Source organism: Ptiloglossa arizonensis, chromosome 8 (assembly GCF_051014685.1).
Source record: "Ptiloglossa arizonensis isolate GNS036 chromosome 8, iyPtiAriz1_principal, whole genome shotgun sequence".
NCBI classification, from domain to species: Eukaryota; Metazoa; Arthropoda; class Insecta; order Hymenoptera; family Colletidae; genus Ptiloglossa; species Ptiloglossa arizonensis.
In genome coordinates, this window is record NC_135055.1 from 23170635 (window position 1) to 23183602 (window position 12968).

General features: G+C 59.2%; 1 protein-coding gene across 5 annotated transcripts in view; it reads right to left on the reverse strand.

Moving 5' to 3' along the window:
- The window catches only part of Dac (dachshund family transcription factor), a 147723-nt gene extending 138343 nt beyond the window's left edge, over positions 1 to 9380 (reverse strand). For 4 of the 5 annotated variants that reach the window (XM_076318210.1, XM_076318212.1, XM_076318208.1 and 1 more), the window contains exon 1: positions 6387 to 8322. In XM_076318210.1, coding sequence (XP_076174325.1) covers positions 6387 to 7168 — 782 coding nt within the window. In that variant the 5' untranslated portion in view covers positions 7169 to 8322. Of the gene's footprint in view, positions 1 to 6386; positions 8323 to 9150 lie in introns of those variants that run through there. The other variant, XM_076318209.1, reaches the window with a different exon arrangement.
- Between the last annotated feature and the right edge of the window lie 3588 nt (positions 9381 to 12968).

The following is a 12968-nucleotide window of genomic DNA, read 5'->3' on the forward strand; positions in this document are numbered from 1 at the left end:
AGGCGTTGCGAGACGTCGAGACCCGTAACGCGATAATTCGCCAATTTATCTAGGAAGGGTACGACTCGGCGACGATTCCGCGCATTTCGAAGAGTCGTTAATCCCGGTCGAGAGACCGTCGGGGTGGTCGCGATCGCGTTATCGGGGCGAGATGGTCGTTTCGGGCATCTCCGGGACAAAACGGAACGGAACGGAACGGAACGCGGTTTCGCGTGCCGACGGGTCGCGAACGCGTATTTCCGCGATGCGCGCGACTCGTTCCAAGTATCTCCGGGACGAGTTCTCGGATTTTAAGCGGGAGAATCGAGCCTCGATTCCTCGGAGGTAATTCTCGGTTACGGTGGTCGTATCTCACGGGGGCACTCGTCGCGGAAAGACTCGTAGATATTTGCCAGCGCGCAGCCTCGGTTCGCGATCGGTCGCGGACGGAGAATTCGAAGACGGACGGAGGAGTGTATCGGGACTCGTCGATGCCACGAACCGGAGAAGAAAGACAAGGAGTCACGGAACGGGAGCCTAGCGCCGTTACGATACAATGCCGACCCTGCGATGACTTGCATCCGTATCTCGGGCTGCACGAAGGAGGAATCGGCGATCCTAGCCGCGGGCGCCTTTCGTTCGACTTCCTTCTCGCTTTTCCCTACCTCCTCGTCGCGAACCGCCTCTCGTGAATTCTCATCGTTCGCGAGGAACGATTTCATCGTCTCCCGCGTTTATTATTAGACGCTCCGTGCCCGCTGCATGCCTCCCGACCGCGGACTCGAATTTTCCTCCCGAAAACCCGAGGAATCGGATACTTTTTCCCCGTCGGTCGTTTCTCTCGAGAAGAAATTAAGCGAATCCCGAAAACGGTATTCCCGGAACGAGAGACAGGGAGAGGTATCCTTCGACGAAGAAAACGAACCTTGGAGGAAAGAGAGGGCCGGGGTGGAAAAAGTTGCAAAGGGAGCTTTTCCAAGGAGCCGAACGGAGGACGCCAAGGTTGGAAAATAAAGGAAAGGGAAAGAGGCGGAAGGTTCGGTTAATCCTTCTTGTTTGTCTTTACGTTAATTATCTAGAATTAAGAACGCCGGTTGTCGCGGCGCTACGGCCTGGTCGGCCGGATTACTGCCTCGATTATTACTTGTTGCGGATTATTAATTACCGAGAATTACTGGGAGAGAGCGGGCGCCCGAGGGGTGGGAGAGACCGGGGCTGCGTTCGAGCGCGCGAAGGGTGGCGAGAACGAGAGAGAGAGAGTTCGGAAGAAAGCGAGCGTCGGTTTCGCGACGGAGGAGCTCCCGATCGATTTCCTCGAGGAACGCCTCGCGAAAAGCACGGGAACTCCGGGACCGACCTTCGGGAATATTTCTGTCATCGAGGAGAACAGGAGACGAGGAACGAGCGCGTTCCTTTACCGACTTTCGCGCAATCGCGTCGTCGAACCGCGTTCGATCGTTCCCGGACGTTGCATCGCGTTAACGTAAAAGAAATCCGAAGAAAATTTATCTAGAAATTATGCAAAACTTCCCGCCGAGTGTTTCGAAATACGCGATACCGCGCGAAGGAGGCTAATTTCGCGGTAAAAAGTTGAAATTGCGAAACGAACTACTTTCGTAGGAAAACGCGTGGCTTTCGAGGAACACTTTTACGGTATGCATCGTCTCCGAGTCGAAACCGTTCGAACGTTCGCGCGGCACCCGGTGATCGTGGAAAATTCCATCGCGTCGATTCGACTTTGCTCGACGTTCCCGACCCCGAAACCCGTACACGGTGCAAACTTTCTCGATGGGACCCGTCGGCGAGCAACCGTATCCAACTCGAGGAGCCACGGATCCGGGAACGCGAGAAAACTCCAAGGGACGCGTATCCGTGTCGGAAGCGGGCCGCTGGCAATAATAGAAGCCCTTAAAAACGCAAAGCCGTGTAGCGGGGCCAGTCGAGCGAGCACGCGTGGGTTATGAAACCGAGGAGGGGGAAAAAAAGAGGAAAAAGAAACGGGGGGAGGATGAGAGGGGGGGGGGGGGAAGAAGCACAGCCGCCGAGCCGCGCAGCTGCCGCGTACAACGATCCGATACAATCGCGGGGAAGCGGGCTACGTTTTCCACGGAAGATAAAGATTCCGAGGGAGAAGGATCGAGGCTCGATCGTCGCGGGACTGCGGGAACTCCGCGGCTCTTCCGAGCGGCGGGAACGAATCGAAACGTTCGCTGGGAAAAGCGCGATTTCGTGAACGAAGCCTGCATCCTAGCCTCCGTCCTCCGTCCTCCGTTCTCCGTTCTCCTCCTCCTGCTGCTTCTGTTCTTCCGGGCGTTCGCGATTTGGAAATCGTACTACTTTCCGTACGAGACGCTCGACGAGCACCGGCTCGCGCGTTCGCGCGGATAACGCGAACGCGTACCCATTTAACCGCGCGCCTGTACTCGACGCTGGTCGTGCATAAGCGCACGGCAACAACGACGAGAGGAGCCCGGGAGGAACGAGCCAAGAAAATAAATATTAATAACGATGCTTTCCCTCCCCTCTCCTCTCGTTCTCTCGCTGTCTCCCTCACCGAGCCCCGCTCTCTCTCCTCTCTCTCTCTTCTCTCTCTCTCTCCGTGGCGCGCTTCCCTCGGTGCAACTAGACCGCTCTCTTCTCTCCTGGCTCCGTTCCTTCCTAACCTATTCACCGTCTCTCTCGCTCGCACCCGCGTTGCTCTTCGAGTGCGCGTCTGTGCATTGTTAGGGCCATTACGGGAGCCAATTAATCTATGCACAATTTTATAATTAAACGGCTAATAGCGCATAGAATTATAGTCCAGGGCCGCGCGCACTCCCACGTATCCTGCCGCGGTTCGTGGGTTACGCGTAGCGATCGCGAAACGCGCGTTTAAGGGAATGGAAGGGAAGGGAAGGGAAGGGAAGGGAAGGGAAGGAAAGCGGAAAGGATCCTCGCGTCCGGCTCGGTGTTCCCGCTCGGTCTCGCTTCCGAGTCGGTAAAACGGTCGCGAGCCGGGACACCGCGATCCAGGCGGATTCGATCGTCCGTGGTCGGGGTAAATCGACGAGGATAATTGGGCTCGTCTCGTTAGCGAGCGTATACGGCATCAATTAGGCGTGTCCGAGAAGAAAGGAGCGTGCTCGACGAGCAAATCGGGGACGATTCTCGCGTCGCCGAACGGGTCGACGCGTGGGCAGCCGCGGAGCCGAGGATTTGTAAGCGGCAGCCATTACGATCGCTGCGAAGGACTTTGGACCGAAGGAGTCGATCGATCGACCAACGGATCGCTTAATTGGCCGATCGAACAAACGTCGAGTTTTCGTTCCCGATCGGTTAATCGCGTTTCTCCCGGATATTCTTAATCCGAGGACTCGGGGTACCAGAACGGCCGGTCCCTCGCCGCGACGCGGCGCGGCGCGGCGCGGCGCGAGGCGACGCGACGCGACGCCGAGCGATGCGGCGCAGCCGGCGCCGCGCTCGAAACCGCAAGAAAAATCCCCCTGAATTATCGGTGCGGTTCTCGGTGCATGCTGTTGCATCGATGGCGATAGAAGCGACCGGAGGACCGTGTTACCGTGCGCGCACAACGCCGCGCGTCCGCGCGGAGACCAGCGGAGGCGTAACATCGGTGTGGAGCCGTTCCCGGTGTTACCGCTGCCCGTGCATTATCAGAATGTAACGACGTCAGCGGTACACGCGACCAGCACCGGACACCGCACGCACGACGACCATACCGCGGTCTCTTAATCATCCGATTTTTCCTGGCGAGCCTCCCTCGAACCCCGCGACCCGCGATCACCGACTATCGCACCGGACACCACCACCGACCCCCTCTGGCCCGTTTTTACGATCGATGCGAAAACTCGAGGACGCGATCCAGCGAACCCGATCGAAATCCCGACCGTCTCCTATCGTAGAAATTCGGCCTATCCTCGATTCGGACGAACGAGAGAAATTCGAGCGCGCGACCGAACCCACCGTGCGCGGAGACGCCTCCAAAGTTACGAGTCACCCGATCGTAATCGCGAAAACGCGCGAAAAGAATTATCTACGAATTAGTCACGAGCTGCCCCGATCGGAGGATAACCGTGAAGTTTCCGCGAACGATTAAACGGCTCGAAATGGACGGACGAGTTTCGGTCGCACGGCGAAGAAAGCGTTCAGAGAGCGACGGATCGTTGCTCCGTTGGATTTCCGTCTTTTCCGAAACGTTGCGTTACTCGGACGGAAAGGAGCGCCGAAAAAGCGACCGACGAGGTCCTCTTTCGAACGAAATCGTTGGAATCTTGCGAAAGGAGAGGCAGCGAAACGAAACGACCGTGAAAAAATAGGGCAATTACGGACACTTAACTTTTGATCGGCTCGTATCGAAAATTGGTCGTAACGCGCAACGGTTCCGCGTAGACGTTGCAGTTGCTCGTAGGTTTCTTTCTTGCGTTGCACGAGTCCTCCGTGGACGGCTGTTATTCCCGCGATCGTGTTCCGAACGAAACGAGAATCTTTGGAGATTTTTCCACAATTTGTCCCGTCGTACGCGTCTCCCAGTCGCGAGCGTCGGGTACTGCGCGATAGAAACCGAGCGCGAAGGGAACGTTGTCCAAAGTAGTTCGCAACGCGGCTGGAAGGAGCGCTCGGAGTTAACGGGTCAAAGTTTCCCCAACGCGACCAAAACCGAAAGCTCGATATCGCCGGATAGCTCGTTTAGCAAAAGTTACGTATTCGCGGCACAAGCGCGTGCCCGAGGAAGCCGTATTATTTTCGAGGGCGATCCGATACTTTGGCGAATACACGAGTCATTGCGTTGGACGTTCGTTGCCGATAATAGACGACAACTGGAAATAAAATCCCGATCCGATCGATCGCGCGAAGCCTATCGATTCTCGGCACAACGAATACTATTCATCGAGGGCAAGCCAGCGCTTCGTTGAACACAGAAGTCGTTGGACGACGCTCGAAACGATCCAACGAGAAACCTATCGATCCCTGGGAACGATAGATATTACTCGAGTCCGAGTCGTCGTCGAGTAAAAAAATCGTTGCGCTCGTCGTCCGTAATGGACGCTAAATCCATCGGATCCGTGTTCTCCGTTCTCTTCGCGAAACGCGAAGATTCTAGGGATCCGCTCGATTTTTCGCGAAAACGTCGCTTTCGCTTTTCGTTCGAGCGGATCGCCTAGCTCGCGAGAATTCGATTCGGTCGGCGATTCGACGAGTCGATCGAGAGTTTTCGGCACCGAGAAGCGGTTCGCGTTTCTTCGAACGAGCCCTTTCGCGAGATCGAAGTTACGAAAAAGGCATCGATAAGGAACCGGAGATGGCGTTCGTTCGGTATTTTCGCGAGATCGGGATTTCTCGGGGCCGAGAAACCGCGAGAAGCAGAGCCCGCACGAGCCCAGGCGACGGCTCGGGCAGCTCTGTTCCGCGACTGCGACTCGGATTATTCGGATCCCTGTCCCTACGGCTTTCTCTTTCCTCCCGTTTTCCCTTTCTCGTTCCGTCTCTGTTCCCTCTGCTCGGTATCCCTCGACCCTCTTTCTCCTTCGCCCTCTCTGTGTCGCGCTGAATCCGTTTCCGTTGCGAGTGGCACCGCGCGACGCGCCGCCGGCGATGTTATTGTCCTCCGTCGCGAGGCGTTCGCCCGAACGATCGATCCTCCTCGGACGCTATCCTCTCGAGGGATCTCGATCTCGCGAGCCGGTCGACTCCCGACGAGAAGGAGAGCTCCCTGGACGAGGACCGATCGAGAAACACCCCGGTCGCGCGAAGCGTCGCGAGATTACGAACCGGAGGACAATATTTTCCCCGGATAACGCCGGATCCCCTCGTTCCGTTTACCATTCCGTTTCGTCTGCCGTCTGACTCGTGGGTGGGGTAAGCTTGTACTACAGCCACTTCTCTCTGTCTGGTCGGTGGGGACGATTCATTCAGAGAAACTGCCGTGAAAGGGACACCTGTTGGCACGGAGGCCCGTTGACAATTCCAGAGTACCCAAGGGCACGTGCCTCCGCCCGAATCTCCTCTCGTTCCAGTGGACGGAGATCGCGACTCTGCTAACCGATCGCGAGTACCTCGAGGACCGAAGCCGAAGCTCGAAAATCGAAAGGCAAAACGCGCGAACCGGATACCGGGGAAGAAACGGTAGACCGAGGAAACCCCGGACAACGAGAAGAAGCCGACGCGCGATTAAAATATTTTTTGGTCGACCGGTAGCGCGGTAAGGAACGTAGCTGGCCGAAGATAAAGTGCTGCCCAGAGGCGACACCGGGCGTTATTAATACGCGCGAGGATCGTAGCTTCCGTTCGCGGGAACGGGAGCTACGTAACCGGCAACCGTAGCTCGCTCCGAACGCGATCGAACCTTCTTTCGGCATCCCTCTACCCTTTCTCGGTCTCGAGACCGGAGGAAAATTTTCGCTCGTGCTTACCTGGCCGTGGTGCAATCCCTGTAGAGCACGTCAAAGTCCTTGCAGCTGAGCAGCTTGCACCGATTGACGCCCGGCTGAATGGCCCCGAGTCCCCGTAGGATCCTAACCTGCTCGACGTTGCACACCAACGGCACTATATCGAGCCTCTTGAGCTTCGTGTAGACGGTGTGCAGTCCGCCGACGAGGTGCTTGAGGAAGAGCTCGAAGGCCTGGGGCAGACAGAGCATCGTGTCCCCGGCGATGATGAACGCGGCCACCTTCTGGCCGCGATAGTCGACCAACTTGCACTCGTTCGCGGTGGGATCGCTGGTGCTGATCGGTGGCGGGCTATTGTAGGATCTCGGGGGTAGAACCGCGTGATGCGCGGCCATCAGCTCGAGCGGCGAGCCATGGTGCCCGCTGAGCATCCCGCCGAGCTGTCCCAGCAGCCCCAGTCCCGGCGGCGGTAGCCCCGGCATACGTGGCACCATGCCTGGCGGTGCACCGGGTGCTCCTCCGGCGGAAAGGGGCGGTGGACTCAACGGAAGTCCTTGAGGCGGCGAACCTCTGGTCGGCGATCCCGGCGTGGGAACGCCGCGATGTTGCTGTTGCGATTGTTGCTCGCGAATCTGGTCCCGCGGATGAGGCTGCTGATGCGACGGTGGCGGCTGATGCTGGGAACCGTGGAGCTGTTGCTGCTTGCTCTGCTGACCCGACGGGCTATGGGGATGCTTCGGACTGCCGGTTACGGGACTGGCACGACTGCTGTGATCGGAAGAGCTATCCATCGCTCCGTGGTCCATGGGGTGTCCGAAAGGCGCGCGTCTGTCCGTGAGTAGAACACGTCGCGTTCGACTTGCGGCGTTGCAGACCGATTCGAACTCCGTTTCGTTTCGTCTCGTCTCGTCTCGTCCCGTTTCGTATAGTTTCGTCCCGTCCCGTCTCGTCGCGTCTCGTCTCGTCTCGTCTCGTCTCGTCTCGTCTCGTTTCGTCCCGTGTCGTCTCGTCTGGTCTGGTCTGGTCTCGTCTGGTCTGGTCTCGGTTCGCGCGGGCCACGTGGACGCCACGAGTCAACGCGTACCAGACTCGCGATCCGATTCTCGCTCGGCTGCCGGAACCAGCCGACGAGGTGCCGCTGCGTCGCGTCGATCCAGGATATCGGCCTCCCGCGACCGTCACTGCACAACAACGAGACCAAAACCGTCGCGCGTGTCTCACGGAGTACGTTGGACCGTGCACGCGCAGTAAACAACTTCACTGTGCACAACCACTCGAACGATCCTGTCCATGACAATCGGCCGGCGTCTCACGCGCGACCTCGCGTTCCTTCTCGACGGGAACAGCTCCTCCGTGCGTTCCGTGAGTTCCGTGCGTTCCGCGCGCTGGCCAGCTCTGCTCGAGGAGCAACCGAGCTGCTCCTCGCCCAACGGTCGACGCTCGGGACGCGAGTTCTCTCCGGCGACAACGTAGCTGTTGACTAGCTGACCGACTGGCTGGCTGTCCGGTTGTCCGACTGGCCGACTGGCTAGCTGCTGGCTGGCTGGCTAGCTGGCTAGCTGGCTGGCTAGCTACTCGATTCGCAGATTGGCCGACTGGCTGGTTGGCTGGCTGGTTGGCTGGCTGGCTGGCTAACTGGCTGACTGGCCGACTGGCTGGCTCTGCTCACTCGCGAAACTGGAGCACACCGAGCGACCAGGAGTGAACGCGACAAAGTTCGTCGACGACCGCGGCGACGAAAGCGCGAACCGGACCGACGACGCGTCGACGAGCGACGCGCGACGCACACGCACCGCGACGTAAGAATCACCGCGGGCGGACGAGAGGATGCTGTCGCGGTGACAGCGTACGCGACGACGGCAACGATCACAACGACGACAACGACGAAAGCGGCTGCGGCGGTAAACTCGCAGGAACGCGCGTCGCTCGTTCTCAAAGTGGCAAACGCTCTCTCGGTCGAGTCGGGAGTATTTCCCTACCCAGTCACAGATGTAATAAATAAAAACATCGGTGGGAGCCCGAGGAACGGGGAGGATGGGCGTTCTGTGCGCGCAACCGAGTATCCGGTTGGCGGAGCCACCGGGGTGGCAGTTATCCCGATTGGACGGCGAGCTCGCGTCGTAGACGCCTCCCGTGCCTTCCCCCGAACGGTGGAGGGACCGGCGAGCTCTTCCCCACCGCGCGGCAACCTCTGCCACCGACGACGCCGACCGGGACGATTCCGGGGGCGACTAACACACGGAGACATCCAGACGCAGACGCGAGTCCCGACAAGACAGTACGATTCGAACCTACCGCCGATCTACGCGCTACGAGTGGGGATTTCTTCTTTTTCCTCGCGACCTCTCTCCCTCCAATTCCCCCCTCCGCCCCACGGCACCTCTCCGCCGCCGAGCCGACAACCCACCCCACACCACCCCACCCACTGCTACCTCCCTTCCTCCCTCCCTCCCTCCCACCCTCCCACCCTTCCTCCCTCCCGCCCTGCCTGCCTGCCTGCCTGCCTGCCTGCCTGCCTGCCTGCCTCCCTCCCTCCCTCCCTCCCTCCCTCCCTCCTTCCTTCCCTCTCACCCTCCCTCCAGCAGCCCTCCTCTGCACCGCGCCTCGACGCTCCTAAATTCTAACCACCCCTCCCCTCCCCTGCGCCGCCTCTCCTTGTCGCGTTTCGTCCCTTCCCTTCTCCTTCTCGTTGTTTCTCCTTTCTTCTCTACCCCTTTTTGCTTTCTTCTGCTCGACACCCCTCCTCCCGTTTCTTTTTCCGTTTCGTTCTCGAGTCTCTTTTACTTACCACCCTTCCTCCGTGCGGTCTCTCCCTCTCGGTTCCTCGTCCGGCGTCTTGGCAGCCGTTCCGTTCGGTTCCGTACGGTTCGGTTCGGTTCTGTTCTCTTCTCTTCTCTTCGGTTCCCCCTGGTCTCACCTTCTTCGCTCTTCTTTGCCCGTAGCGAGTCTATCTCGGTCGCGCGCGCACATTGCCTCTCCGTCTCTTCGTGCCGGAGTGCCAGCTTCCCCTGCCTCTTCGCAGCTCCCTCCCACTTCTTCCACCGGCTTCTCCTCCCACCTTGGCTTATGGCTCGCACGCTCTCTGGAACTCGCGCTCTCTCGCGCCGTATCGGCGACGGTTCTCTCGCCTCGTTTCCTCTTTCACGGCCGACCTATTCTCCGAGTCTCTCCTTCTCCCTCCCTCCCACCCGCCCTCCCTGCGTCCGTTCGTCCGTCCGTCCGTCCGTCCGTCCGTCCGTCCGTCCCGGCCTGCTTGCCTGCCTGCCTGCCTGCCTGCCTGCCTGCTTGCCTGCCTGCCTGCCTGCCTGCCTGCCTGCCTGCCTGCCCGGCTGTCTCTCGCCGTTTCTCCCTGTTCCTCTGTCCGTACGACGAAGAATGTCGCCGGCGTTCGAATCGATCGGTCGGTCTCGCGCGTGCGGGGGGTCCCCCCCTGTTCCCCGTCCCCCGGCCCCACCGTGCCGGTTCCCCGGCACCCTGCCCCTCCGCCCCGTGGAGCCTGACCCCCCTGCCGCCTTCTTCTTCGCCGTTCCCTCGCTGAATTCTCCTCTACCGTATTCGCCATCAGCGTTACACGAGCGCGGTTATTTCTTCCGTAGGTAACTCCGCTTCCTCGCGATCTCTCTCCGGTCTTCGGCCACCCTCTTTCGCCTCTGCCCGCAGTCCTCTTGGTTCGCCCCCTCGCGTCATGGCACCGCGTACGCGTCGCTACCACCGTTCCTCCGCCTCTCTTCTTCTTCACGGCGTCCTCGTCCTCGTCGCGCGGCATGCGCGATATACCATACTCGAGGCTCTCCGCGGCTCTCCGCGGCTCTCCGTGAGCTCCCGAGTACGAGTGTTTAATGACTTGGTGCCGTATCCGAAACGTCCGTATCCGCCGATGCCTTTTACGTTCGAACTTCACCGCGGTCTCGCGTTCTTCCGCGAAATTTTCGCCAATTTCGCCTTCTCCGTGCGAAACTGTGCGCGTCTCCTCTCTTCTTTTTCGCCGACGATAATTTCGACGCCGAGAGCGAAGGGAGGGCCTCCAGAGGAGAGAAGACCCCCGCTCTCCGATTAACTCGTCACGGCCGGCCGTTCGGAGGCTCTCGGGAGATAGGCGAGATGAAAAGGAAAAAAGAAGAAAAAATAAAAAAAAAAAGAAGACAGAGGCCATGGCGTCGTTCGGCCTTTTTCCAGCGGTCAACCCCCGATCGGTCCTCATCGGCCCGGTGACCCAGATCCACGAGGAAAGACCCTCCGCGTTCGTTACGGGTGCACGCGTGTATACGTGTATTGGGCTTCGCCGCGCGTCCTACTCCGCCGCCTCCGCCGCCTCCGCCGCCTCCACCGCCTCCACCGCCTTCGCCGCCGCCACCGTCGCCGCCACCGCCGCCGCAGCTGATCCCTTGACCTCGCGCAACCCCAAACGGAACGAGACCCCCTGGGCCTAACGTTCATTGACCAGCGTCGCTCGGCCGAGCGGGGGCCGATCGTCTTGTCGTTCCAGTTTCCCGACAAAAGCTTCTCTCGGCGGACGCCTTTACCCCCGACATCCCTCCGAGATCCGCGTCTCTTCTCACGGTTCGCGTCGAAACGTCGAGTTTCCCCGAAGAAAGAGGAGATACCGGTGAATTTGTTCGGAGAGGTACGTTTTCGTTTTCGTTTTCAGCGACGAATAAAGTCGTCGTTCCGCGGCGGCGATAAAACGATCGATCGCGAGATCCAAGTCCCTACTCCGTACGAGGAAGGTCGAGGATCGGTAGGGGACCGATGTTTGCCGCGAACCAAACCACGTCCAATTAGTGGAATTAATACCGGTTGGCTTTGGGGGAGCTAATGCCTCTGTGTGCATACCTACGGGTATGCACGCCGATGACTGCACTTTCCTTCGTGCGTAACGAAGGACAATCCCGTCGGTCGGACCGGCTCGACGCATTCGCTCGTCCAAGCAACCGCCGCCTCCTCTTGTTTTGCGGTCACGAGAAAATATCTCGAACCCACGAGCTTACGACTTCGAGCGTGCTCCGGGTAACGGTGTCCGCGTCTTTCCGCCTGGCCACCGAACGATTTTCGTTCGCGGAGTTCTCGAGCCGTTGTTCGTTTCTACGGACGACGAACGGCGACGATGCGATCGATTTTCATTTTCGATCCTCGCGGAGAATCGCGAGCGATCCAGGTGCGAGAATCACTCCCGGTATGCAACCGTTGCGTACAGAGGTACGCGAGCGTGCGCGTTCGAGTAGCGCAGAATTCAAAGATTCGGACGATCGGTCGGAGCCCGAGTCGAGCAGGTTGCCAAATTATCGATTGTTTTTCTTCCGTTCGCGTGGAATATCTCCGCGCGTCAGAGAACATCGAAGACCGAAGACGAGTCTCGTGGTCGTAGACCGGGATCCCGTGGATCCGTAAAGCGGCCGCATCGATCGCGAGTCGTCGGGCGTCGGACCTACCTACGGAAAACCGATTTCGAATCTCGATTCGTCGATGTATCAACTTTGCGAAAGATTAACGGAGAAACGAGCGTTCTTCCGTACTAGCGGCGATAAGCGTTTCGATCGCGGAAGATAAAATAATCCATAGATAAGGTTGGTCGAAAGTTCGGTGCGGCTCTCGGGCGCGGTTGTACCGGGGAAGATGGAAAGTCGTCGACGAAAGTTTATTTGCGCGTTAGGTCGCGCGTCCTCGCCGCGTGTCCGACCGATATCCGGATCGGTATTTTTCGGTTGCCGAGCGACGGTGAGACACGGTGCCGTCTCCGCGACTCCGTCGTCCTGTACACGGGCGAAAGGACGCGAGCCTGAAGCGATTTTCGCGATCGTCGACGGGAATTTTCGAGCGACGCGCGTCGTTCGAGCGTTCACGGGAACGCGGCTCGCTGGCGTCGTTCCTGTTGCCGCTCATTGGCCACCCCGGTACGGGAGAATTGCGCGAGGCGCGAGCGGAAAACTGCCTATGCCCGGTTGTGCACGACCGTTACGTAACCCCTCGTCGTTGTTCGCGCGTCGTCGTTACAGGACTGTAACAGACCGTACGGCAAAAAGGAGGGTACGCGTACCGGCGTCGAGCGATACCGAGACCGAGGGAGAAAAAGCGCCAATTTTTGCTCGGGCGTGTTCGATGCTTCGGGACCGGAGGCATCCCGCGGCAGCCAACCGGACAACGCGTCGGAAGGACTCCACTGCACCGGAAGCGTCGCTCTCCTTCGATGTCTCTTCTCCGAAGCGTTTACCCGGACGCACGACACGCCGATTTTTTCCCGTATTTTTTCCCTACACCCGTTCCTTCGTCCCCCGTACCGTTCGCGTAATCGTATCGACGTCGACTCGATCGACGTTCCGTCGTCTTCGCGTTTTCTCCTCGGGGCCCGAGCTCTCCCCCCGTTCGTCCCCTCGATATCGCAGGAAAGAGAGGAGCATCGATCGAATTAACGTAATTACTCGTTCGTGCGAGATACATACGTGCCGCGACGCGGGGGCCCGGCAGAAACGGCGTCAAAGTCGATCTCGGTCGAAGTCACGAACGACGCGGGATTTTACGAAACGCTAATTGCGTGCGGTTTTCAATGCCTGCCGGGGTGGCCGGAGGACGGAGAAAAATCAAGAGGCGGAATAATGGATTCCGGAGCAA